This window comes from Bradysia coprophila, unplaced genomic scaffold (genome assembly GCF_014529535.1).
Source record: "Bradysia coprophila strain Holo2 unplaced genomic scaffold, BU_Bcop_v1 contig_297, whole genome shotgun sequence".
Classification (NCBI taxonomy): domain Eukaryota; kingdom Metazoa; phylum Arthropoda; class Insecta; order Diptera; family Sciaridae; genus Bradysia; species Bradysia coprophila.
In genome coordinates, this window is record NW_023503555.1 from 7,484,489 (window position 1) to 7,511,525 (window position 27,037).

Consider the following 27,037-nt stretch of genomic DNA (forward strand, 5'->3'; position numbering starts at 1 on the left):
AAATGACTTAATCTATTACTTCTTTTGTTGAAAACATCATTTGTTTTATCAATCCCACAGTTTTTCTATAATATGTAAGAGTCCTATCTGGAGCTCTTCGTTAATTTTTGGCATCATCGCCGAGACCAATCTATGGGAACACTTTTTATTAGGAATTGGAACTATAAAGAGAATGAAAGGGTTGACATTGTTATGTGTCCGAAAAAACTATTTCCAATCGTAAACTGAATTGACAAAATAAATAGGAAACAAAAAAGAGCGAATCTGTCGCTCCAAAATCACTTAACGATTTTCATATCAAAATACCAGCTCTACTTCTAGATAGATTGCCGTTCAATAACAATGTATCTCGACGGATTTATTATAGAAATTATTATAACAGCAAACCGTTTATAAAGCTAAAGCAAAAATATAAGAGAACAGTCCAATATGCGCGCATGTCATAAAAGATAAAATGATTTTTTTGATGAAAGAAAAAATTGAGGAAAAATTAAAAATTTAACTAAAAAGCCAGAATAAATTCTGAATTATTCATAAAAAAAAACTATAAATGTCAATTTGAGCCATTTTTAGTTTCGACTATTTGTATGTTTTAGTTCCTGCAAATCTGAGCGCAGTGTTAACCTATAAGCCCATTTGTGTTATACATTTGTAAATGATAAGAAATTATAAACTTTTGTGATCTAGTCTCATCAAAAGTATTGTAAATATTGTTTTGTTATTTTCTGAAACCGGAGGATAGCAAAAATATGTTATTAAATAAAAAAAACAAATGAAAAAAAAGCGAAACCTTTTTTGCCTTACCCGCCTTTCAATTTTTCACAAATCAATCTGAAAGAACAGGTTAAGACAAGACACTTCTGAGCTGATCACGAAGACGGTTGAACCCAAATTTGACATTTTAGACATGTTTTGTTGACACTCATTTAGATTGAGTGAAATGTCAACTTGGTATCTGTCCAAAATGTTTATTTTGACGAGTGGGAGATTGTGATCCTAAACCAAAGATCATGACTCGACAGAGTGATTATTTGGACATTTTACGTGTCGATGGAAACATAAACCCGAATTCCCTCTCCTAGCTGATGCATATAATATAAATGTAAAACATATTTTAATAACTTCAATAGGGAGGTAATATCGTTCCTCCGCCCCTAGGGAAGACTCTCTTCCTGAGAGATTGATGCATATAGGTTACACTCGAGAGATGGGATGGTTCCATTAGCATCAGTGCTACCGTTGCTGCCATGTCACCACTCAAGTATAATGGATATTATTGTTCGAAACTTAAATAAAATCGTTACAGTCGACGTCAGTATTTGGACAAGAATTTGTGTAATATCTGGAGGAATACTTAATGTAGCACGTTTGTACAGTAGTGGACTGTTTGCGCAGTAAGTAAGTAAGTGAGTAAGTAAGTAAGTATAAGTAAGTCAACTTATAAATCCCAACTTGTAAGGTATCAGTCAGGTGGTTCTCAAATTTATTTCAACATGAGTTGAGTATGTTATGAAATCTTAAAAATTCGAAGCGTCTAGAATAAAAAAAAAACATGAAAAGCCTTTACAATCGTAAAGTTCTAATGAAATGAAGTGGTAAACGTAGTGGGTGAGAAAAAAATTTCTTGTCCTTCTAAGGCATTTGATTGCAGGAAGTAATGCAGCATGTTTTACAGAAATTTTATTATAGCTCACTTTTCAATGGGATCTCAGTGATTTCTTGCTTGCATGAGGAAAAATGAGGAAAGTAAATGAAAACAATTCCCTACCCACCACTTCCATCTCTTCATTTCTCTAGAACATAGGAATTGTGAGGATATTTTTCAGGAATTTTTCAGTTATTTTCATAAATAATCAGCAATTTATTTACTGACTTCAATTCCACATTTCAAACAGACCACTGCAGACCGATTATCCTCATTTTTAAAATTGACCAGTAGAATCAAAATGCGCTTCTTTGAAAATTGATTTGAAATTATACGCTCTATCGTGTTCACAAACATTTATTAGTTTTCCATTTTCTCTCTAAAAAAAATTGTTTGCGGTACGGAGCCTTATTTTCATTCAACAAAATAGTGACGGACCCATTTTACCCATTTTACCCATTTTTGACCGTTATACGCTGACTTTCAGTCAAGGGAATTATACGGCATTTGCGCAAACTGTCTAGTATCAGTAAAACTGATTATCTTTATTGACACAAAAGTCACTGTACTATGATGCTATATCCACTTCTTCTTTTTGTCCCTTTTCTTAGTACGAAACGATTGTCAAAGTGGCACCAGTGAAACCTATTATCACAACGTTACACACAGAATGGTTTAACGGCTATTCATCTGTTATCGATAACGACAACATAAATAATGACAAGCTCTGGGTAATATATGGTCCTTTAAAATGCATGTTAAAAGTACAAATTGAAGTACAAGATTTGAAATCAACAGATCGACGGAAGTAATAAATCCGTTCATAATGCATGCCGTCTGTAACAGGATAGGTTATAATTACTCTTTACTCGGGCCAATTTCTCTTAAGTTATTTTTAAACGACACAAGCCATAGTTCTAAGCAAAACAAAATTCTACGGTGTGACTCTAAAATGCACCGATTTTTCTAAAAAAAACTAATTTTGTATCCAAAGTACGACCTCCATTTTTTACCCTTTCCACAGCCGCCAAACGAAATTCAGTTATTTTTTCGTTGCATTTATTTATTGAACTAAAGGGAGTACAGATGGATTAAAGTAATTATTACGACCACGAGCAACCGGATGGTAGTTTGGGTTTGATAACAGCGGCAAAATGGTCTTCTTTGATAATATCTGCTGCTTTTTCAGCAACAGCAATTACTGGTGCATTTGTGTTTCCACTCGGTACAAACGGAATGATCGATGCATCAACGACACGAAGTCCCTTCACACCACCCAAAACTTCTAGTCGATTGTTCACAACTGCCATATGATCTGTTTTTTCGCCGATTCGGCAACTTCCGACATAATGATGATCTACTGTAAAGTACGTCAATACTGCACAGCGTAAAAACTCATCACTGTACTTGATCGTATAGGGATCCATATCCTTGAATTTTTTCGGGAGGAATTTGCCACAGCACTTGTCCAGTTCAGGCACACGATACATTGTCATGTTTAGATTTCGGAAGCAAGGTGTGTTGATGATTTTCAGTTGCATTTTCAAAACTTCGACAAATACATCAACGTCGGATTTTTCAGTTAAATATTTTGGATCGATGATCGGTGGATCGTCGGGATTCTTAGACCTTAATTCGATGTATCCTCTACTTTTCGGACGAAGAATGTCACCACGGATACCAAATTCAGTTTTGTGTCTGGGATCAGGTTCAACTACATTATTATCAATCAGTTGGGGCGGTTCCCAATACATAACACCATCAGCCCAATCTTCGTTGTCGTCGCCTAATATACAAATATATTAGTGATATGGCAACGAAATTAATTCAAATGAACATTTTACCTGCACTCGTTTTAAAGTTGAACATTGCCCAATTCATTAGTGTTAGCGGGCCACGGCTATTTTCGAAATAATTCTGTAGATTGGTTAATGTTAACAAGGCATCGTCGGTGGTCATATCTGGTTCGTTAGCAATAAAATGAAAGCCGTCGAATCGTACATGATCTTGAATGCCTTGACCTACTCCGGCTAAGTCAGCCACAATGTCAATGTCGAGATCTCGCAAATGTTTAGCTGGACCAACACCGGATGCCAACAACAACTTTGCTGAACCAACAGTTCCTGCGGATAGTATAATTTCTTTGCGCGCTTTTACAGTATGATATTGGCTTCCCTGCCGATATACAACACTTGTCGCCCGTTTTTTACGATCAAATAGAATTTTTGTAGCAAATGCCTCAGTTAAAACATGTAAATTTGATCGATTAATTGCTGGTTCAAGAAATGCTTTTACTGTTGAGCATCGTCGGCCGTCGCGCATTGTCCGTTGCATATTACTTATACCAATAGGATTCGGTCCGTTAAAATCGGTTCTTTGATAGCCCAACGATTCAATCGCTTCAATGAACGCCGCGGTTTGTGGTGTTGGGTCTGGACTAGTTTCAACTGTCAAAGGACCACCTTTTCCGTGAAAACATCTGTTTCGCCTTACCACTCTCGGATCACGATTATCTTCCGATTTAACGAAATATGGCAAAAAATCCCGAAATGACCAACCTTTTGCGCCATACATAGATTCCCATTCATAATCTCGTTGAACATCTCCCCGATTGTAGACCATATTGTTCATTGTCGAACCACCACCAAGGCCTCGATGAGCTTGCCAATACCACGGCTGATGCTTATTCGGTAGACATTTTTGTCCTTGTGGCTCCAGCTCGTAATACCACGTGTTATTAGAGTCAGGAGTCGACAAAATAACTTGTTCTGCTATGATGTCAGTGGCAACCGACTCTGTACCACCGTATTCCATTAATAAAATTGATAGATCGCTCTGTTCAGAAAGTCGTCCGGCGAGCGTAGATCCTGCCGATCCTGCTCCAACAATTATGATGTCATACTCGGGCTCAGCCACTTGTGTCTTCGCCAGTAACGTTTTTGACTCATTGTCACGTTTTATGTGAGAAGCGATTGAGAGTAGAGCCACCAGCAATGTCTTTCCATTGTACATTGTGACGACAGTGATACTGAAAGGAAATTCGTCTGTTTACAATAGAATACTAAACGGAAGTCGTCCGTGACGACTTGTAAACGCTTTGAGGGAAAGGCAGTTGACAGGACCGTACATAATATTGACTTTAATTAAAATCGTGTTTCAGGAGGCACCTTAGCGTAGCTATTTAAGTGTTTTTGACACAGTAAGTAAATAAATGCAGATTTTCTACGAAATTTGTACTGAACGGATAAATAGTATATTACTTACCAATGGGACAAATGACGGAAACGGCACTTCTTGTGCGAAACCGAGGCGTAACCGAGGTCGGTAAACACGCAAGTAAAGTCATTTCCATCATTTAACGCATTGCCTAATCACGTAAAGCATTGCACTTACGAGGTTACAAGTTGTTATTTGACAAGTACAAATACACAACTTGGAGCCTCGGAAGTAATATACTATTATTAAAAAAGTTGAGGTAAAGTTTTGGCTCCGTGAACTTTACCCCACGTTTTTGAATAAAATTTGTTTTTATTATAAGCATGCTTTACGCTCATTATAGTACGGATGTTAAACTACGCGATGTGTACGATGTTTGCCACAACACACTTTTAAGTGATGTTTAATCTTTAAAAGAAGTTTCACAGTAGCAAATTTTAAGTAGAGTTTTCCGGTCTTGCCGGGGAATTAAAATTCTTACCCAAACTATAGTCTTCAGATAGTTTCTCCTGAGCTAGGAGACTGAGTAGAATACAAGCTCGTTGAGTTTCTAGAGATAACTAACTTTATTCAATGCATTGCTCAGTCTTTTATACGGTCATTAAAATGTGAACATTTTAGAATCCAACAGCGGAAACGCTGTCCTCAACATCGATGTTTGTTTTAATATTATGATAAACAAGTCCGCACTGATATAGTTCGCCAATAATTGTTGTTATGCTTAACTTAAACGTCTCGTTTAGAATTGTTTCCAACTTCACCTCACGATCACAAGATTACATCGCCATCATCAGAATAATTTGTTTATTGTTTTGCTAAGCGTTGTAAAAATGAAATTCTATACGAAGAAAGGTGTTTTGGTTATGATGTTATGTTGTTGTGGTGGTGTTTTGATATGAAATGCAATACTCAAATATGGTTCGCATTTTTGATATTCCGTATTTCTAATAATTCTTTACGAATTATAACAAAGAACAAATCAAGAATGTTTAGATTTTGAGAAGAAATTGTTTTTTTCAGCCCAAGTCTTTGTTCGGATTTATAGTCTAATCGTAGACTGACTTCGAGGCTATCAAGAACGATCGTTTTTGAAGGGAAGTGCAGGCTGAGGCGCATTACCTCCAAACTATTATCTGCCTCGCTTATTGAGCTGAATACGCAAAACTCAGTCCTCACGACCAATGAAAGTGTAAAACAGGTATGGTCTATTGTCCGCCCGGAGGACATACAAATTTGATTTTCGTACTTAAACGCACTCATTTTCATATTATTTTGACATAAAATGTGAGTGCGTTTAAGACGAATTCGCCGATCGACCATACCTGTTCTAGACTTTCATTGCTCACGACGCGATAGCTTAACTACAATCACATTATATAGTTTCACAGAACTGAGGAAGGAAACTGAGTCGAATCCAATCCAAAAACGCGACGTAATCGCATCCTACAAACTCTTTGTATCTCTCACGTCTAGACCCTAGACTACTCCAAAGTTTCGAAGCTTTCAAAGCACCAATTGAATTCCTTCTTCCTTCAATTAGGTTTATTCAATGAACAACAAGAATTTCTCCTTATACAAATGTCCTAACAAAAAACTTATCTCAAATTACCAAAAAATTAAAAAAAGACCTTCAAGTAGTTACAAATAGACAGCCTCAACCACTAGAAACTATCAGCAACACTAGAAAAGTTGAGCAACATAACGAGAACTCATGGTTGGACTATATGCGAAAAGAAATTCAAGTGTGAAATATGATAGCATATAAGATCCGCAAATGAGTATTTTCAAAAGGTAAAAATGCCTGTGTGTGTATGGTAGATTCGTTAACTGTGGTATGTATTCATAGTAGCACGTCGCTTCGTTACATCTTACACTGCCATTTTTTCAAAACAATGACTTTTGAAACTATCCAATGTGTTTGACAATAGTCGGGAGTGCATTGTAGCTAGAAACAGCATCGACAAAAATGTTTTGTTGTATAGTGTGGAGGAGTGTCGTGGTAAAATCGAAACATTGGATCACATCGATTGTTGTAGCTTTTATCGTATAGGTAGTCCGGAGCTTTGGTTAGCATCTTGAAGACTAGCACTAACCGTCGATATTTTAAGTACTCCATGATACTCCATGATAGGGCATGTAACCACACAGTTAAATCACTCATTGACACTGCAGCACCTTCCAACTCCAGACCCCAATCAGGTGCAGGCGTAGAAAACACTACGTAACACACGAGCTTAGTCAGAATCCAAGTTTGTAGAGTATACTGAATCGGAGTACGTAAATAGCTGGGCGATCAGAGACTTGATCAGCAATAATCTCGTTTGTCATGACAGATTGCTTATGCTTGGACAAAGACTCCTCAGTCTTGCGAACACTTTCTTAGTTTTTTTTTTGAATGAGTATTAAACAGTAGATTTACGTCCATAGTAACGCCAATATTGAGAATGTTGTTTGAGAAACTTACAGTCGCTTCATCAATCACAAGTTCGGTGTGTCATTTGTCATTGGTTTTCGTAGTATTTAAGACAAAACTAGCCCAGACAGCGGCAATGTCCTCATTAATCTTTCTTTCTGAATCAGGAGTGTCCATAGGTGAAAATAACCGACCAATCGTTTCTTTGCCAGAATTTGAAGAACTTTATGCTCAATGGTCTAAACTCATCCAGTCCACGTGATCTAGTCTTGCCAATTTCCAACTTTTAGGCGTTTTAGATGAATTACAGAAAAAATTGACAATAAGTGTAAGAAACTGGGAGAATAGAGTGTTATGATGAAAGAGAAGAAGATATTTTGACAAATACCCCAAGGCAAGTTAAAATAAACTGGTCTTCTGTCCTCTCGCTCTCAACGTACCAAGTTGAAAGAGAAGCAAATGCTTTGACAAGTACCCCAAGGCAAGTTATAACAACAAGTCTTCGGTTTTCTCGCTCTGAACATAACATTCTATGAACAGCGCTACGATCTTAACAGATATAATGGGAATGTCATCAAGTCTGATAGCCTTGGATTTTTTTGAATTAATTGCTTAGCCACATCACTACATGTAACATTCCTGAATGCGAACGTTCCACTATTCCGGTTGTTATTAACCTGCTCAAGTGATACATGTGATTTCGTTGCGCTTGATCTTTCAATGATGATCTCTTTTCTCTTCTTGGAAGGTAGTAGTTGAGCATGGTGGTTCAGAAGTGACATCAGCACCGAGTTGAAGTAGTCGATTTTCTCATCAACATCAGATGAATTATAGTGTGGACTCCATTCCACTGAATTGAAATTATTGCATAGCATTTTATTGTTGATGCTGGTAGTTGCGATTGGAACTAGAAATTTGGTTGAACCTAAGTACTTTTCCTGGTCGATTGGTGAAGATAAGGTTCATGAGAGATGGTTGTCCATTCTCGGGGAAATTTCAGTCCAGAAGTCCATGTCAACTCCTTAATTTCTTTTCTACATTCAATACAGGCTCGCACGCAAATCATGCAACCAAATCATACCTTGTTTCTCATACCTCGTTGGGACTCGAACCCAATCCAAACATAACGAAATTCATGCTCTTCGAAATTTAACTCCATGACTCCGCGGATGTCCCTGACAAATTAAAAATTCGAAAATTTGACTCGTCAAGAACACCCAACTTACTGATGAAAATTTTATTTTTCAATTCCATGCTTCAGGCCCTCCTAGGGCTAGAAAGTAAAAGTCGTAGAATGGTTTTCATATAACAATTTGGCAAAGGTTTCAAGCCTCAAACACTCAAAGTACCCCGGCCACGGGGCACTAGTATCATCAGTTAATTTTTGTCGTCGTTATCGATAACAGATGACAGAGCCAAGTTCATTATATTAGGGTTTTGACTGTCCTAACAAACGGCTTCTGAAAATACGTCAACGCACTCAATATGAAGGGTCAATGATACCAAAACATTCACATTGATTGCATTTTATTTGTACCATTGTCCACAACTGAACGCTAGGTTCGTGCAATTTTAATTTTAAATTTAATTGAAAATTTCCGCTGCTGAACAGTACAACGTATATAGAATTGCTATACACAGTTGTTATGTTAGTGTCAACGATGTCAACTCCACATACGACCTTCAATACACATTATTCAAACGTTGCTGTGTAAACGCTCATTTTTCAGCCAACGTAACGCCACGTTACTACATTATACACATTAACATGCTCGGCACGAAGTGTAAACAAAGTGTTAACCGTCTCGCTTCAGCCAACGGTTCGCATGGCACGGTGTAACAGAGAAGTCGCTACAACACGAAACTATGTTGTTCAACCCTGGCTATACGTTATGACAGCCTCCGTGGAACTTTTCCTTTTCTTTTTCTTGTAGCCGTTTGTTCGGCCACACATTCATTTGCTTATTTGATGTTTTATTCGATTTTTTCCTTTTTATATTTTTCTATTTAAATTTGTGTCAACGCTAAAATTACCACAACAGTGTAGTGAATAGTCCGTGTTGTTCAGCTAAATCGGAAGAATAAAGAATTTTGGCGTCGATTCAGTTGAATCGAACGTTCGAAAATAATCAAAAAATAATAATTTAATCGGAGAGAGAATGGCGATAAAACCGGGTCTTGGCAGAAAATCATCGAAGAATCCACCAATATTGAGCCATGAATTTGTTATCCAAAATCATGCCGATATTGTGTCGTGCGTTGCGATGATATTTGTGATTGGATTAATGTTGCAGGTGGGTGATAAATTGGAGCATTTTACCACCGTTTCGATGTTCGCATAAATTCATTTCTATTTACGTTGACCAGCAAAATATTTACACAAAAAAAACCGAGAGTTGTATTCGACTGTCAAAATTTGATTGTCCGACTCGGTCAAGAGATCAAACCAAATCTTGTGACTTAAAGTCGAACAATTGAATTTTGACTGAAACACAGTCGATTACGAATTGGTCGTGAAAATATTTTGATATTAACCACAGAGTGGAGTTGTTGTGACTTCATTAATTACAATGTCAGTGCTACACAGTGCCACGTATTTATGCGTTCGTCTAACCTCAAACACATACACAACATCGAATGCCTTTCTTTTTTGTTTCATATTTCATTTATCGTTCCATTTATAGGCAACCAGTTCCATTGCTAGTGTGTTTGTTGCTTTACATCACAGCATAACCGGTGCAGATCCGACCCATGAAAATCCGAGGTAAGTTTGGATACCGCATCGTCAATGATATGTGAGAAGAATCGAACGTAAGGTGGGGAAACCGTGTTCAAATTTGAAGTATTGTGCCAATGGTTCTGGTTTTGCTAAAGAAAATTGCATTTCCAACTCTCGTCGCTACTGTTCGTAGTCAAATTGTCTTCGCGATGAGTGTGACATAAACTCAATGTTTGTTTTTGTTCCAAATGACATGAATGACATGACATAGAGAAAGGGGGGATAGTAGCACAGGTACAATATTGTCGACTGTCGTAGATAACAGAAAGTCATATTGACTACAGGGGCACAGACTTCAAAGGACATGCAAGGGTCAGGCACCACTAGTCAAAGGTTGCGTGACGCTGAGTACAAGTTCTCTTACAGTACGATGAATGAAACGTTTCTCGTGTGCACCACTATTCAAAATTACAAGTCGGCTCTCCTGATTGGCTAGACTGATTATTAAGACAGGATCAGTTCTTAAAGTCTTAATGTCCTTGTCTGACAGAGGATGAAAACAGAACTCATTCTACGTCTTCCTACTCCACAATGTGCCATTGTGGACATGATATTGTCTTTGGTCAATAGAAGTGATATGTAGACACCACTACCTCTGGCACTTGTCGATGTTCGCTGAAATTCTCTATAAATACTGGGAAGAACACTATACGCAAACCGATTCTGTGGCACGAATAAACATAATTCCAGTTAAGTCTAAGGGGATACGCGAAAAATGACCTTCGTCTTAGGAAATCAAAAGTTTAGGGCACCTATGTCGGAACAGGAATCGTATCACTGCTCGGCCGAATGACTTGAGAAAATTTTGCCAAAATGAACTGAAAAAAAATCGCATTTTTGTAGACTCAGACTAAATTTAACCGAATGGAAACGCCCCAAGCACATTTTCGTATTATTAACCACGATTCACAAAATTAACGTGAATTTAAAATTGATCAACCGCACCAACTGTGCAAACATTAAAATTTCGTAATTTCGTAATGAATGGAATTCAGCCTTCGGGGCATTTTTTTTTCGATTATTCCGAAAACCAATGCGATATTCAATTCAATTCGGAATAAAAAATGTACTTAATGCAATAGCATTGCTCCGTCGTCACCGTACGTTGTGCATTAATAAATTTCGTAAGTTGATTTGTAGCAATGGAATCCTAAATGTTGGGCCAACCAAGGTCCACTCATTTTCACAATGTTTTAAGTCCAATTTTTATGATGCTTCGTTGTTCAAAAACGGCTTTCCTACCAAAGAAACGTTAAATCTCTAAGGCCGAAAACATGCGAGCAGTTTTGTTTTAATGGGATCTCCAATTATACTGCGCTTTCCATTGTGACCAGATGTCCACCACAGGCTATAAACAATGGGAAACGGTGCATAATTGTGGATCCCATCAACGCAAAATTGCTCGTGGATTTTCGGTCTAAGTGAAAGATTAGGCCGATCTCTTTTTTGAAGAGTTAGCATTTAAAGATTATCAAATGAAATGTCACACCCTTAGACCTTTCTTTTCGCGTTTCTTCCGAACAAAGGATTTTCTCACTCCTGCTCCACATCACAGGATTGTACCGTTTCAAACATGTCGTACTCCACCAGTTAACCCTCTCGTAAACAGAAAATTGTTTTTCAGGACAAAACAACATCCGAAATATACTGAAAAGTAACAAGAAATTTTGCTTCCTTTATTCAAGATCCCAGCCCAACCAATCTCACAATCAACTCGAGAAAATATTATTAGAAAATTTTTTAAATATCTCAACTAAGGCCAACTAAAGCTGGGAACAGTTCAAGGTCACCTAAACCTCACCTGAAGGTACCAACTTTAATGTGAACCTGATATGATGAATTTTCACCTAGAGCCTAAAGCCGAAAACACACCAGACATTTTGCATTGATCGGATCTGCAATTGTGCTGCGTTTTCCACTGTTTAGCCTGTGGTGAATATTGAATTCTGTTCCTATCAATACAATGAAATTGCTCGGCCTAAAGCCAGGTCACCGATTTATATGAAAGTTTCAGGTTACCTTACATGAGGGTTTCAATAAAACCAGGTCAGGGTCAATTTTTTTTTATAAAATTATCTAGCGGTGACTGTGACCTGAATTATATAGGTAATGAATATCAGGCTGACGGGCTGGCCAGAGTTATTATGTCAAGCCTGTAGTTAATTTTGATCATCCTAGTTAGCTCAAAATTCCTTCGTGGAATATGTTTTATAGGTATATACTAGGAGTGCTGGAACGTTCGATCAGTCAGTTGTCCCTCTATGCTCTTCTGATCCATTTCATTTAAAATTCACCTTCAACATACAACTTGAAACTAATTTCAAAATCATTTTTGTTTTGCAGAGGAATCCCCTATACCTATGAGTCAGGCTGGAGAGATTGGTGTGCGGTATTCTTTTACACATTAATTTGTATCATTATGCATGCCGTGCTGCAAGAATATGTGATCGATGTAAGTAAAAGACGAAATGTTTTTCATTGGCTCTTCGAAGTCATTGCTAACTGTCCATTCTCCTACCATCAACAGAAAATCTCGAAACGATTGCATCTCTCCAAATTCAAATTGTCCCGCTTCAACGACTCATCGCAGCTGATTTTCTTCTACGCAATGTCATTCCTGTGGGGTGCCGACGTTATTCTACGCGAGGGTTACATCGGCAAAGCGGCCCTGTTATGGGAAAACTATCCCGAACATCCGATGATTTTCCTGCACAAATTGTTCTTCATCATCCAATTGGCCTACTATTTGCACATGTTACCCGAACTGTACTTCCAAAAGGTGAAAAAAGAAGACCAACAGCCAAAGATCATTCAGTCGATTGTTAGCTTTTCATTCGTTGCGTTAGCGTACTACTTGAATTTCCACCGTGTCGGTTTGGTTCTGCTCACGTTGCACTATCTGTCCGAAGTGATTTCGCATGTGTTTGTGTTGATTGAGATTTTCGACCGTGACGACAAGTACGTCAATTTGAACATCATCAGTCGCATTGTGTTCGTTTTCACGCGTTTCGCCACCATGGTACTGTCCGTCCTAACATTCTACTACAAAATCGAAAACAGTCCGTTCAGTTTGGTGGCACTGTTTGCCATCTTTGCGCTGCAAGGCTATTTGGTATTCCAATTTATCAATGATGTGCTGAAGGCTAAACGGGCTAGCCTGGTCGAACAGAACGTGGCTAAGAAGAAGGTTGTTAAGACGGAAAAGTCGAAAAAGGAGCGAAAACGTGAAAGTGATCTACCTGAAGCCGATCAGGATACTGGTCGTAAACCGGAAACGAAAAAAGTTAAATGAAAAAATTGAAAAGAAAATTTCTGGAGAAAATTCTAAGAATGGACACAAAGTTTTCTTTTGAAAAAAAAAAATAATAAAAAATCAAAAAACAAAATCCAAATTGTTTTGAATGTGGATTGCAGGCGTCTCGGCATGCGTGCAATAAATATAAATTTCCTTCTCGTTTCTCTTTTAAAAATTTAATTATTTTTTGGCAGTGTCTCCCATCAAAGCAAAACAATCTGTCAACTTACACGCGCAATTATTTCGATTTTTTTTTTCTCTAAAATTAATTTCGTCTCGTTAAAATGATCGTTTCGGAAAATTTTAAGACTAAAAGATAAATGCATTTCGATTATAAGAAGAAAAAAAAACACCTCAGCTCAGAATATCCACAGTGTGTCGATTGTGTTGTCAAAAATTTATTTTTTATAATTTTCGTTCTGTTTTTTTTCCTTTCCAACAACATTGTTAGATAGTTTTTGTAAATTGATTCTAATAATTTATAAAATAAAAAAAACTTTTTATTACAAAAAAAAACGAAGAAAATTTTTGCGTTTTCATTTTCATCGCCAGTTTTTTCCAAAATTTTTGTTATGAGGACCCTAATAGGGTGGTCCAAAATTGTTTGAAAACGATTTTTTCGCGTTTCACTAATGTAGTTGAAGCAATGACTCCGCGCCCTCAGTTTAAGATTTTTCTTTGTGTCATGTTGTTTGCCATGAAAAATTGTGGAAACGTTATGTCAGCCGGAAAAGCCATCAATGTGAAAACCTTCAAAGTCCAATATCTCCAAAACTTTTTGAAAAATTACTTCTGTTCTGGCTCATTACCGATATTTGGCATCGGGGAATCATACGTAATCCGCTCAGTCGACACCCAACTTGCACAGACACCATTCCCATAAACTCGCACATCAGTTCCATAAACTCACGCACCACTTCCACAAGCTCGTACACAACTTCTATAAACTCATACACCACTTCCACCTCGTACACCACTTCCACCTCGTACACCACTTCCACCTCGTACACCACTTCCACCTCGTACACCACTTCCACCTCGTACACCACTTCCACCTCGTACACCACTTCCACCTCGTACACCACTTCCACCTCGTACACCACTTCCACCTCGTACACCACTTCCACCTCGTACACCACTTCCACCTCGTACACCACTTCTATAAACTCACACAGGGAATGCTGTGCGAAACTCCCTCCTAAGATGAGAATTTCGTACCCCTCCTTTGGGGGAATCTCGCGGACAATGTTCAGTGTGCTAGATTCCACGTACTCCGATGTTGTTGCATATTGCAATTTAAATTACCTGGCCTTAATACACTGACATTCTAATATGTTATCATACGCAGAACTTTGCATTGTTTGAATTAGAACATTTTTACGTACGACATCACTTGCTAACTACCGTCCGAACGAACAACAAGCAATAAATTTAAATTTACAGAAAGACCGGTCTTTTTAATCGCCATACTTCATATTCTATAAGTAATTTGAGTGTTTACATCAGCCATAAACAGATATTTCATGGAAGAACCGGAACCAGAAAAATCGTCTTAATTCCCTGCTGTTCTCTAGTTCTAGTTCTAAAACAGGAAACAGGAAGAAAGTGGACCATGATGACATCACTTTTTTGGGAAATGGCCTCTGTTCACTTCAAACTTGTTGAAAGTCCAAATATTAGCCGAAAAAATGGCTAAAATGTATCAACCTGTTACAGACGGCAAGCATATGACTAGTATTATTATCGGGTCTATTACTTCCATCAATCAAAGAATTTTTTATCTGATGATTTCAAATCTTGTACTTCCATTTTTTTAACATGAATTTTACTCTATAAAGGACCATATTACGAAGAGCTTGTCATTGTTTTTGTCGTCGTTATCGATGACAGATGAATAGCCGTATGTACTATAACTAGTATCCCAGATTCTATGTATCTTTTATTGATCTAGAAAAAATTGAAAAAATCGGTATTGAGTTTCCCACGCCCTATCTCAGGCTCCTGAACATATGGATCATGGCAAGCCGGCTGAAATCAGAAGTACTTGAATGTATCTTTCGAATGACACCACGTTTATGAAAAATAGATTGAAATGGCTTCAGACGTGATGAATTTTCCGAAACAATTTTTGGGGGAACCCTAATACTGGGCCTTATACCGACTCTTTTCCGACTCCTCCAAAAACGTTTTTTTACGAATATCACATGGGTAACATCCTATAGTTCAATCAAGCTTCATAATTTTGGTAGTTGCAGTGTGTCTGGTGGCTGCAACGACGTATACACTCGTATGACGTCACCCAAAATACGGTGAATTTGTGTTCGTATGTCTAGCCTAAATTTAGGCGAGATATCAATTAAGCACATAACTTTCCTCAGATAGTGTTTGCTTTGCATATTTCGTGGCGTAGTTATTGGCCGTACAAAGGATTGATAGTGAGGTCTCTGAAGCAATCAGATCATAACTGTCGTACAAGGTGTGTTTAACGTTCACAGAGCCCATATATTTTCAAAAAGTCTAAATTCTTCATCGGAAAGAACTGGACTCTAGTTAATGTTGAGATCAACTACTACTAATCTCGAAGACCATGTAGTGTTTGTAAAATGTGACGGTATAAACGCTCAGGTTGAGCGGCTCAGTATTATACTTCCCCCATCACATTTATTTTTAAATTTCCAATTATTATTCGAATATACCACACAGGACTGATGGGGTGAAGAACTCTATATTTATATAATACTGACGAATCAATGAAATTGCACCACGTATACACGTTCCAACGCAATGCCATCCTTTATGCATTAGTCATGCATTGTACTATACATTCACCCCACAGACACAAAGTATAGCGAATTTGGAGCAGCCAATGCAAGTTCAACACGTGAAGCTCACTTTATTTTGGTATAGAAATTTGACTGTATGTATGCTCCACATGCAATGTACAGACTGAGATAGCGTTCAGTATGCCTTAAGAAGTTGTGGAGATAATACTAAGTAAATCGTAACAATAATTTTTACAAATAAGGGCAAGAATGGGCGATGAATTGGACATCCGATTAATTTTGCCCTTTCTTAATCATCGCCTAAACGGACCGATGTATGTGAGTTTTATCACACTTGCTGAATTGGGTTGTGCAGCGTTGTTTATCGTTTTCTCGATACGCATCTTATATATCATCAGGTAAATGAATTCTTGGTCAATGGTCGCAGTAGAGAGCCGAGCGTTTTTTGACGAAGTACAGACATTTGCAGAAACATGGCCACAGCTCAAAATCAGGAGCAAAGAGACCGGAAACTGAATGAACTGATGGAAAACATAGCGAAGCTCGAACGGGAAGTGAAGGAAAAGAGCGAACAGAGGAAACAAAAAAGAAAAGCCAAGAAAATGAAAGATGACGACAGCCGAAATGATGAAGAGATGGAAACTGAAGCAAATTCGAGTCATGGAGACGAATAGGAAATTGAGAATTAGTTTTATGTTGACCTGTTACAAATGGCAAGCATATGACCAGTATTACTATTGGGTCTATTACTTCCATCTATCAAAGTATTTTTAATTGGTTTATTTCAAATCTGGTACTTCATTTTTTTAACATGCATTTTACTATATGAAGTACCATTATTGGCCAGACCTTGTCGTTATTTTTTGTCGTCGTTATCGATAACAGTAGAATAGCCGTACGTGACAGGTTCAATCGATGCAGCTGTGGATGTAACTCACCCCGTAAGTACAAAAAAGGGTCTAACGGTATAAATTACGCGACTCAAATAATAAGTTCACTTCGATGAGAACTTGATTTAACAGACACAGTGCGATTGAATGGACTTTAATTAAATATATGGATGGAATTTCGACTTTTTTTAAATTATTTGTCGGCTTGGAGCTTGGATCCCTGAACAAGGGTCCACAAAAAATGTTTGATTATTAGCCGCACCATTTGGTGCAGCGGAATCGATGACATCTACGGCTATTATATACACTGACAAAAAAGGGTCGAAAATCTTACCTGTCACAGGTAACTTTGTCTCCAGGTAATCCACAATAGCTTCAACAGCTGTAGCTCCCCATACAAAAAGTACAGCTGTGACAGGCAATGTGGATTACCTGGAGACAAAGTTACCTACGACAGGTAAGATTTTCAAATCTTTTTTGTCAGTGTAGAGTAAGTAATAATAAATTGGTTTAAAAAAATGATTTGGCTTGCAATTCTGATGACACTAAAAGTACACAAAAATGGTTCCATGGATTCAATGGAAGCTGGTGGCGACTCGCTGAAGTTCAGAAACAAATTTCATACAAACTAATGTTGAATAGGGTTGATAGGGTGCAACTTTTGAACAGTTAGTGAGCGCTCGCACAGATCGTTTTCGAAAATTCGATTTTTTTGATTCGTAACAGAGATTGGAAAATATATATTTTTCATAATTACAACCTCGTTCCAGACGTAGACAACCTTCCGAAAATCGTACTTTCTGAACTTAAACAAGTCTCCATCAGCTTCCCTTGCATCAATCATACCAATTTTTGTACCATTGCTATGAAAATTGAAACAACTATCAATTGCAACCCAAATCAGATCTACACCTCTCTCTTTGTAGACATAGGTGCAGTGGATTCTTCTGCACAAAATGGTAGGATTGAAAGTAAAAAAAAGGTTGGAACCTTGTTCTTCAAGCTGGCTCCAATCTGATTAGTAACAACCCAAAACATCGAAAGTGCATTCACCCACATATTTGATGAAAGTCCATTCAAGCTCTCCGTGCATAAGAATGATGACGTCTAAGACAACTCTAGCCAGACCTCATTGCTTATTTTTGTCGTCTTTGTCGATAATATACCCGTTTCTAATTGCTGTTGTCCGAGGCATGCATCTGTTCGTATAAACCGCACATCACATATTATACACAATTTTCTCTCGGTGTGTCTGAAATCAAAAATTTTCGCAAGAAAATCATTTTCGGTCGTTCGGCCACATTGTGTATTAAAATGGGGGAGTGAAACAGAGTCATGCGTATATCCGACAGTTAAATGTCTCTATATGGTGTTTTATCATATCCTTTCGTTTCTGTTGCTTTTTCAATGCAAGGGGACTATTTATTTTCAACCGTGCCATTGATTTAGATGGAAATTTTCCGATTAAATGTCTGTGTGTGTAGCTTTTAAGTTTGAAATTGTTGTATGGAATGTTTGGTAAATTTTGGTTCGATTAAAATACATTTTTTTGATGGTACAATAAAGTGGAAGCTAGTGCTCTGAATTCAATTCAATTTGTCATTGTGTGCCTATTTATATATTATACCGAAATGGTTGTAACAGTGAAGTAAAAGTTGGTACAAATTTAAGAGAATTATCGCACAATAGCAACATAAATACGAAAAATACGAAAAAGCAAAGTTAAAATATTCTAAAAATACCATGAAGTACACGGCCACGGCAATAGTAGTGCTAAGCAATTGTTTTACCCTTATCGTCTGTTTTATGATTATTGCCGAAGTTCATGCAACAAGAAATTCCAACGAAATGGGAAAGTCTGAACAGAATGTAATGGAAAATGGCTGCAGTAAAAATTCGAATGTTTTGGTCATTTACAAGCTCATACTGCACACGTACTGGACAAGAGAAATGTTTCCGAAACATTATCCGGATTGGCGACCACAAGCACAGTGGTCGAAAACGTTTGGTAGGTAGCTCCCGACTTGATCCTTGAAAAATGAGTTTTTGGTGGTAAATCTTTTAGTTGTGTGAATAGATACAAGTGCCAAGTTAGAGTGGGGTTTCTCGTACTTGTTTACCGGGAAAATGAAAATTCTTGACAATAATGGTCTGAAATCTACAAGGACCATCGTAACATATCCACGAAAAAACGTAAGTTCTACTTGGTAACTACACTGCAAAGTGAAGGGCTAAGTTATACAAGAAGAAGATTCGCAGAATTCCTCTTTTCTGTTACTATCAATCACTCTCATCTATCAGAGACCATTCATAAATATCGTTCGCAATTTTTGTGGATTTTTAGACTCCTCCCCTCACCTTGTCCACTTTTTCTATACTTTATATAATACACGTCCAATTTTCGCCTTTCTCCCCCCATTTCTTCAAATAGGAAGGTATTTATAGACTAGACAGCCCCTGACTGGTTTTAGACTTCTTCAGTAACATTCTCCAATCGAACCTCTTCCGCATTAACGTCCTCCAATCGCTCATTGTAAGCGGTTTCAGATCCGACCAGATTGCATCTTTTCAGCTTGCTTTTGATTTTCCCGGTTTGCGGTTACCATAGGGATCTGTATTTAACCGTTTCAGGGGCACACGTTCCTCTTCACTCTTTGTACATGACTTCTATCGATGGATTTTGATGAATAGTCAACAACGGGCTGATGATTCAATCTTCTCTACCAATTGCCTTCCACTTTTAATCCACCCAATACTGACCGAGGAATTCTCTCTTCACATAATGCTATAACGGGTGTTTTTCACCTTCTAAATCCTTCCTGAGGTAAAAGGAAACTCTGACCATAGTTCGATCACAGTTGCCTGCAAGAAACTTAAGAAATGGCTGGTGTGGCCTTACATAGCAAAATGTTGAATCTAATAAAGTAACAGATTTTTGATCAAACAATTGAAAGTACTTCGATCAAATGAAGTAACAGATTTGGAATTACACCGGCGAATCGTTTGTCGCCCTGTCAAGGTTGACAATTCCTAAAGCGCCATGCCACTGACACCTAAAATTTTATCGATGTGTCGAGTATGAACGTAAAAGAAATTAGATCGACAAAAAAGTCGACAAGAAACTTAATATCTGGTTGGTATGCCATTATGCAGCAAAATGTTGAGTTTAATGAAGTAGCAGATTTTGGATCAATCTATTGAAAATTAATTAAACCAAGAGTAGTAACAGATTTGTTAATCATGCTGGGGACCGTTTGGGAAACGTTAACAATTCTCAAACCCCACTGCCATTTTCACAGCACTGCTGTGCAATTTTCAATTGGCGATTCAAGATTTATTTTCAAGTTCAGTGGCCTGGGTCCTGATCTGCATTGAAACTTTATGTACATGTTGTATACGAAATGTTCCGGTTTATTGACTGGTTTCTATGAGAGGGTTTATTTGTATACTTTGTGTGTCGAATGCACCCATCATCTATCCGTTGAGTGTAAGACGACAAAGGAAAACCCGAACTGTGTTAGTGTATAGTAAATGGGGAGCCATTCAAAATGGGTCCGTCGATATTTTCCTTTGCACATAAATAACACCGGCTTTTACGAACATTAATGAAAACGTGTGGAATAACTGCCTATCCATCTGAAAAACATGCAAAAATTTTCTCATTTTCCACATGAATCCACCTTTTATTTACCTATAGCGCACACACCTATCACGAGCGATTTATTTATGACGTTACAGTTTATCATGGAGGCATAACATAGAAAACTGGCTGTATGGTAGAGCGTAATTCTACTGCTTTTTTGGGAAGAAAAGGGTTGTAGTTAATGTCTGCCGGGCCGAACCATTTATTTAAAATGTTTGAATTTTCTCCGAGAAAAATTCAAATTGACACCAGCCGTTTCTGAACGGGAAAAACGGATTTATGGCTAGACCCAAGACATTACACCATACCCCGAGAAGCTGCAAATTTTATTTGATTGATTTCCAGGTCATACACACGATGCCTCGTTCAAACTGTTTAGCATAGGGAAAGTGGCCTCCGGTGGTATGAAAATGTTCGCTGAAACGGGTCAAACAAACGACCTTGAACTCGAATCGACTAACGGTGCATTCGAATTTATTGGTTCAGCAATTTTGAGCGGAAGTGGTCACAACGAAGCAAACATTTTTGCCGATGCGAATCACACACTAGTGTCTTTCGCAACGAAAATCACTCCGTCGCCTGATTGGTTCGTCGGTGTTGATTCGTTGAAGGTATAACGACTGGAAGTACTCAAAGCTTTTCGTCTTTAGTATGTCATTCCCTTTTCAAAGCTCTGCGAAAATGGACATTGGTTGGACAACACAACCGTGGAGCTACATCCTTTGGACGCTGGTACTGATAATGGATTTACATTTACCGCACCAGATTGGCCAACTGAGCCTACCGGAATTATTTACCGTATTACATCTGGTTATCCTGCACATCAGGCCGGTAGTTTTTTCTATCCTCAGCTGAAGGAACTCCCGCCCATTGCAGCGGTGACATTCATTAAGGTTAGTTTCCATATCTTATAACGTCACATGTGAAAGACTCCCCCAAAATGTTTACAGCTTAAAGAGTACCAGCTCGTGAATACGTTTCACGAAACGGAAGAAGAGATCCAATTCGACCCGATCAAAACGGCTTCATTCATGACACACCAACCAATCTCGATGATTGCTAATAACGAATTGTCAGCAGAAATTGAGGAGGAGCGTCGGATCGAGGAAATGTTCATGAATCCGTTCAAATCAAGAAAAGATCGCATCAGATCCCAAATGTTAGCCAAAATTAACTTAACGTAAGTCCGACAGCCTTATGTTCCATGTAAGACTGCAAACTTCGGTGATGAGTTCGCAGTCTTGGTTTCATGGACGTTGCAACCAAAGATTAAACTCTCAAATTCGAATTCTCTTCAAAGAAAATAATTTTATTCTCCCGACCATTCACAGAATTAACTCACGTTTCAATGAAACAAAAACCACTCCCTCCAGCATAACCAGCAATATCAAAAATCGATATTCGTTGAAACGGAAAAGTACACAGCCATCGAAAGATTGTCGTGTTGGTGATTGGTCCGAATGGAGTCCGTGCACGAAATCATGCGGTATTGGTGAAATGCAACGCTACCGCAAAGTAATACGACACGCAAAGTATGGCGGTCGACAGTGTCCAGCATTGAAAGAGGCAAAATGGTGTGAACTGGAGAGAGATTGCATTTCTGATTACTTTTAAGTCAAGTTGTAGGACTGGCTGTCGTGTTGACCTTTTGCACACACGGCTGCTTCATCTGTTAGAGAAAGCAAAATTGAACGATGGGTTCAATGTCGTGTTATTTACATAATATAGCTGAACGTATCGGTATGTTAAAACTAATGAAGTACAAGAGTCTGTATCAATCCGTTGAAAATGCTTTGATCAAAAACGAAGTAACAGATTCGATAGTTATATTAATTGGTGATATACCTGCCGTCTGTGGAAGGTTAATGATTTTATTTATCGATGAAAAAGAGAAAAATGACAAAAAAAATGAACTAAAACACAGAACTTTTATACAATTTTAACTGTAGAGACGCTTTCAATTAATTAATTACATATCTGAAATTATGTACGTTTTTAATGATAAAAATATATTCTTTACCTAGACGATTTTGCCTTTTATTTTGACTCAATCCGCTTCAGTCGTTGTTTCATGAGAAAATTTCTTTAAGAGACATCGATGCCATCATCAAAAGTAATCTAAAATCCGCAGTATTTAAAAAACGCCTAGATGTACACTTTTTCAGCTAAACACCGGTGCCTCTTAAATCTGACCAACGCACTCCAATAACAGATTTTTTTAACGGTCATTTGGCCTCATTACACAAATGAAATTGCAGCAAAATTAATATTTTTTGATAAATTTTTTTGTGTGAATTTTTCGAGTAGCGGAACAAAACCTCAAATTTATACTTCAAAGCCACATTCATCGAAACACTACCCATGTATGTTTGGTGTCATTAGAAAGCTAGGACCAGTACCAATTAGGGGAAACAGTATTTTTGATGTTTTTGTTGCTTTTCGAATGCTCAGGAACCGTCAGAAGCTCGCTGAAATAATCAAATTTTTACCCATACTTGAAACTTATCGTATCTCCTCAAGGGTGTATTTTACCCCCATGATCGACTATTTGCCCCGAAATTACATGCAATTACCTTTCCAATGACACCTCACACGATCTTGTACGTTTCGTGTAGCCGGAGAAATTTCCAGATGAAAAGTGCATGTTTTCTGTTTTCGATCACCTCTCGCTATCCACACCAATGAAAGTGTAAAACAGGTATGGTCTATTGTCCGCCCGGAGGACATAAAAATTTTCGTACTTAAATGCATTCATTTTCATATTATTTTGACATAAAATGTGAGTGCGTTTAAGACGAATTCGCCGATCGACCATACCTGTTCTAGACTTTAATTGATCCACACAAGCATCGATGAATTTTCAAAAAATATTTTTGGCCTCTAAGGACCAATACCTACATATAAAAAAAAATCCACTGGAAAATGCGTCCGATTTCGTCAGGTCGCTTTTCAAAAGAATCCCTCATATCTAAAATGAAAACATAAAATTTACTAACTTATTGCACGATCATCACATCTGACTTCTGTTGATAAACAAACATTTTTCATCTTTGGTGTCGTATGCCACAAAAAGAACTATTAATATGGACACTTGGTCCAGAATGTAAATGAAAATATTGCAATTTATCAACAGAAGTAAGATGTGATGATCGTGCAATAAATTTTATGTTTTCATTTTAGTTAAAACCCATCTTTACCTTGATCTTTACCCATCTTTGTTTATTAAGTTTAAGGTTCGTTTTGTAACCAAACCAAAATGTCTTTCAAATACAGCCTGGATGAAGAAATGAACAAGCCTCGAAATATTGCGAAAATCCTCGTTTTCTTTCGTCCGTTCAACGCCGCTAAATCCATGAAAATTTCAACATTTACACGAACAGCGAAGAAACGAAACCCACAAATCAGTGTCAACGTTGTCTGCACATGCAACCTGCTGTTTTTGTTGGCAAAGGTCCTTATTTTAGCCAAAAGAAAACTGCTACGGCCTGCATGACTAATTCTTTCGGCTCTTCATTCGTTCGGCTAATACTTTTACGAAATTTGTCTGAGTCTGACAAAACAGCTGAAGCAAATATACATCTAACTAAATTTCACTGATTTTTCCTGTAACCCAGCCGGATAAAGTGATCTGATGACTTATGACTAAAGGAGAATACGCATCTGAGAAACCTCGCGAATGCTCCACCACACAATATTTTTTATGAAAAGTATGATTTATACCAAAGGCTCGATCAGAGGTTGTCGGGAAAAAGAAAATTGCTACAGTCTCCCGTCATAAAATTTCTTACATTAGCACAGGATGCTGAAAACTATATGCGATATTGCGAGCAACGTTTTCATTGATGCGGTGAATCTATGGACGAATGCTGCCATATCTAATTTGGGTACGGAAAGGAAGCGAAATAAATGGCTTATCAAAAAATAATCGACGTCTTGCGGTATTGTTTGTTTTTCGATGTGTTTATGTGAGTTGAACGAGCAAGTGAGTTATTATAAATATTTATCCCACAGTCATTTCGTAATGAATTTGCCTTGATTAACGAGTGATGCAAATCCTTTTAAGAAAACTTTAGGAGCACCTAATTCGCCTTGATTATGGGTTGGTTCGGTATTGGGCTTGGTGCGTAAACTAAAAAAATAAAAATAAAATTCATTTATACAAGCGATGAAAAGTCAGTGAAAAGTTGTGAATGATCAAATTGTGAACTTGCGCTCCGTTTAGTACAGTAGACAATTTTGTACATTACACACCGAATGAGAAATGATAGTAAAAGAACAATGGAACTCGCGTCACCTATTCCTCTTCAATGGCATTTTCTGTCCAACTCTAAATATTAGTTGGAATTGTTCTTAATTGTAATTCATTTGAAAGAAAGTCATCGTGGTGTTCTGGTGCTGGCTTCCGAAATTCAACATGAGAGCAATTCTTCGAAGTTTCATTTTCGTTATGGTGCTGTGTGCGGTATTTTTGCCGGGAACGAGCACCAAATGTAATTGTTCGTGTGACGACCTATGCAGTTCCTACAATACCAGAGCAAGTACGTAGAGATTTTGTTTCTTCTTTTTTTTTTGTTATCGCAATTATCACTTTTTTCGAATATCATATGTTGCATGCCTTGGGCATAAATTACGGATTTTTTCTCGGCTTATACGGCATACGGCTTATTTTAGGCACTTTCGCTTGTCGAAATAGCCTCAAATATACCGTTCACAACAGATAACTATTCTCCCATCGGTAAACAATTTTTTTTTTGTTAAATAGCATTAAACATTTCGATAAACAGCCACTTGAAACTGGATGTATTTTCCAGGGGACTTTCTCGATTTGATTTGTTTCGAGACCTCTAAAAGCACTTTACGGCCAATAAGTAGTGCAGTCTGGAAATTTGACTTAAGAGCAATCTACACATGGCTAAACTGTTGCCTATATTTGAACGCAAAGTTATTACTATTTTGATGATAAACCGTCTTTTTCTAAATCGCTTATTTCTCCAACTTCTCTCATTTCTACATAACGAATATATAGAGAAATGAGAGAAACAAGAGAAATTTAGAAAAAGACTGTCATTTAGAAAGTTTATCACTGTATGTTCGTCTCCATAATTATTTCAATTTTTTACTGAAAGCCAATACATTTCAACGCCAAACGATGTTCGAACGTTTTCAGAAAATGATGCGAGTCTAAAATTATCATCGAAACAATAACAATTTTGCGCCTAAATGTAGGCAACAATTTATCCATGTTTAAATTGCTCTTCCGAATCACGCCTCAAATTATGCAAATAGTCTCCGAGAAAGTTAGGCGTTTAATTGATATCTCGCCTTAATGTAGGCTAGGAATATACACAGCAATTCATTGTATTGGGGCTAACTCATACAAGACATCGTTGCAGCCACCGAACACACTTCAACTTCCTAAGTTATGATGCTGGCGTGAACTTTAGGACGTTGCGAATGCGATATATTCGCTAGAAAAATTCCATGTAGAACCTGGATCATTTTAATGGAATGTTACTACGTAACTTCTGAGCCCATCCGACCCGTGTTATTGTTATACGCGTTTAGAAAGATCAAGGACCCTAGAAGCCAACCCAATTTCAAAAAAACTCATCAATGCGCTTGTGAGGCTAATAGACTTATCTTATGGAAATTTCTACAGGTAGATGAAACGTACATGGTCGGGTGGGGTGCCATACAAATAACTTTCGGGAAAAATGAATTTTATTGATTGTGTTTAAAATTCGTCTACAATGAACAGTCGAAATATTGGGTAAAATGTGAATATTTCGGTGAACACACAAGCATCGAGGATTTTTTTTAAAGCGATTTTTGCTTCCAAGGTTAAATGCACTTCTAAGCACATGTAATAAAAAGAAAGTCCCCTGGAAAATACGTCCGATTTCGGTAGGATGGTTTTAAAAGAACCCTCATTGCGTCCGGAAAATCTGTTCTAACTGCCTTCACATTCACATTGTTTCAACTCAAATCTTTCGTTCTTTCAAATTGAAAACAGCTTGTGTTCAGTATGGGTGTGCACACGGCTATTGCTGGGCTTCATGCAGTGCAGCTTTTCTACAGGGCGAGTGGTGCTGGACAACGAAAGGGGCATTGTGGGACCGCAATTACGTAAAATGTGATTATGATTTCGAATGCAACCCGAATTGGCATTGTGCCGGAGCTTGTGCCCTGTTTGATACGTTCAATGCGACAAACCCTGAAATGGACAACACGAAGAACATCGAGACGAATAATGTTTAAGGAGGAGCTTTGCATTTGTTGATTATGTGTTGATTGTATTTAGATACGACAGTGTAAAGCATAACATTTCTCACTTAACGATGTTAGAAATTTTGTTCTTTTCTTTCGATTTCAT

General features: G+C 37.7%; 4 protein-coding genes and 2 long non-coding RNA genes across 6 annotated transcripts; 4 read left to right on the forward strand and 2 right to left on the reverse strand.

Moving 5' to 3' along the window:
* Positions 1–2,673: 2,673 nt before the first annotated feature.
* Positions 2,674–5,466, reverse strand: LOC119078983 (L-sorbose 1-dehydrogenase-like). The gene is made up of 3 exons (XM_037186733.1): positions 5,343–5,466; positions 3,490–4,673; positions 2,674–3,431 (listed from the first exon to the last, which is right to left on the reverse strand). The coding sequence occupies exons 2-3, from the start codon at positions 4,655–4,657 to the stop codon at positions 2,749–2,751; spliced, it is 1,851 nt and encodes a 616-aa protein (XP_037042628.1). The 5' UTR covers positions 4,658–4,673; positions 5,343–5,466; the 3' UTR covers positions 2,674–2,748.
* Positions 5,467–9,164: 3,698 nt separating this feature from the next.
* Positions 9,165–13,873, forward strand: LOC119078997 (translocating chain-associated membrane protein 1). Its single transcript, XM_037186762.1, has 4 exons — positions 9,165–9,568; positions 9,959–10,038; positions 12,397–12,505; positions 12,581–13,873. Exons 1-4 carry the CDS (start codon positions 9,434–9,436, stop codon positions 13,343–13,345), a joined length of 1,089 nt encoding a protein of 362 aa, XP_037042657.1. The 5' UTR covers positions 9,165–9,433; the 3' UTR covers positions 13,346–13,873.
* On the reverse strand, positions 11,753–17,471 carry LOC119079006. The gene is made up of 3 exons (XR_005088096.1): positions 17,328–17,471; positions 14,284–14,285; positions 11,753–11,766 (listed from the first exon to the last, which is right to left on the reverse strand). It is a non-coding gene; the product is annotated as an uncharacterized LOC119079006 (long non-coding RNA).
* Positions 16,256–16,832, forward strand: LOC119079004. The gene is made up of 2 exons (XM_037186771.1): positions 16,256–16,529; positions 16,601–16,832. Exons 1-2 carry the CDS (start codon positions 16,381–16,383, stop codon positions 16,803–16,805), a joined length of 354 nt encoding a protein of 117 aa, XP_037042666.1. The 5' UTR covers positions 16,256–16,380; the 3' UTR covers positions 16,806–16,832.
* Positions 17,472–17,673: 202 nt separating the features above from the next.
* Positions 17,674–22,646, forward strand: LOC119078994. The gene is made up of 5 exons (XM_037186758.1): positions 17,674–19,029; positions 21,010–21,275; positions 21,336–21,557; positions 21,615–21,844; positions 21,996–22,646. The coding sequence occupies exons 1-5, from the start codon at positions 18,765–18,767 to the stop codon at positions 22,276–22,278; spliced, it is 1,266 nt and encodes a 421-aa protein (XP_037042653.1). The 5' UTR covers positions 17,674–18,764; the 3' UTR covers positions 22,279–22,646.
* A 2,372-nt stretch (positions 22,647–25,018) lies between these two features.
* Positions 25,019–27,012, forward strand: LOC119079005. Its single transcript, XR_005088095.1, has 2 exons — positions 25,019–25,202; positions 26,678–27,012. It is a non-coding gene; the product is annotated as an uncharacterized LOC119079005 (long non-coding RNA).
* Positions 27,013–27,037: the final 25 nt, after the last annotated feature.

Coding starts and splice junctions, on each gene's coding strand:
- LOC119078997 (XM_037186762.1), top strand. CDS start 9,434: ATGGCGATAAAACCGGGTCTTGGCAGAAAATCATCGAAGAATCCACCA. Junction 10,039..12,396: donor CCGACCCATGAAAATCCGAG/GTAAGTTTGGAT, acceptor TTTGTTTTGCAG/AGGAATCCCCTATACCTATG. Junction 12,506..12,580: donor TGCAAGAATATGTGATCGAT/GTAAGTAAAAGA, acceptor TACCATCAACAG/AAAATCTCGAAACGATTGCA.
- LOC119078983 (XM_037186733.1), bottom strand. CDS start 4,657: ATGTACAATGGAAAGACATTGCTGGTGGCTCTACTCTCAATCGCTTCT. Junction 3,432..3,489: donor CAACTTTAAAACGAGTGCAG/GTAAAATGTTCA, acceptor TTTGTATATTAG/GCGACGACAACGAAGATTGG.
- LOC119078994 (XM_037186758.1), top strand. CDS start 18,765: ATGAAGTACACGGCCACGGCAATAGTAGTGCTAAGCAATTGTTTTACC. Junction 19,030..21,009: donor ACAGTGGTCGAAAACGTTTG/GTAGGTAGCTCC, acceptor ATTGATTTCCAG/GTCATACACACGATGCCTCG. Junction 21,276..21,335: donor TCGGTGTTGATTCGTTGAAG/GTATAACGACTG, acceptor CCCTTTTCAAAG/CTCTGCGAAAATGGACATTG.
- LOC119079004 (XM_037186771.1), top strand. CDS start 16,381: ATGGGCGATGAATTGGACATCCGATTAATTTTGCCCTTTCTTAATCAT. Junction 16,530..16,600: donor CGCATCTTATATATCATCAG/GTAAATGAATTC, acceptor AGACATTTGCAG/AAACATGGCCACAGCTCAAA.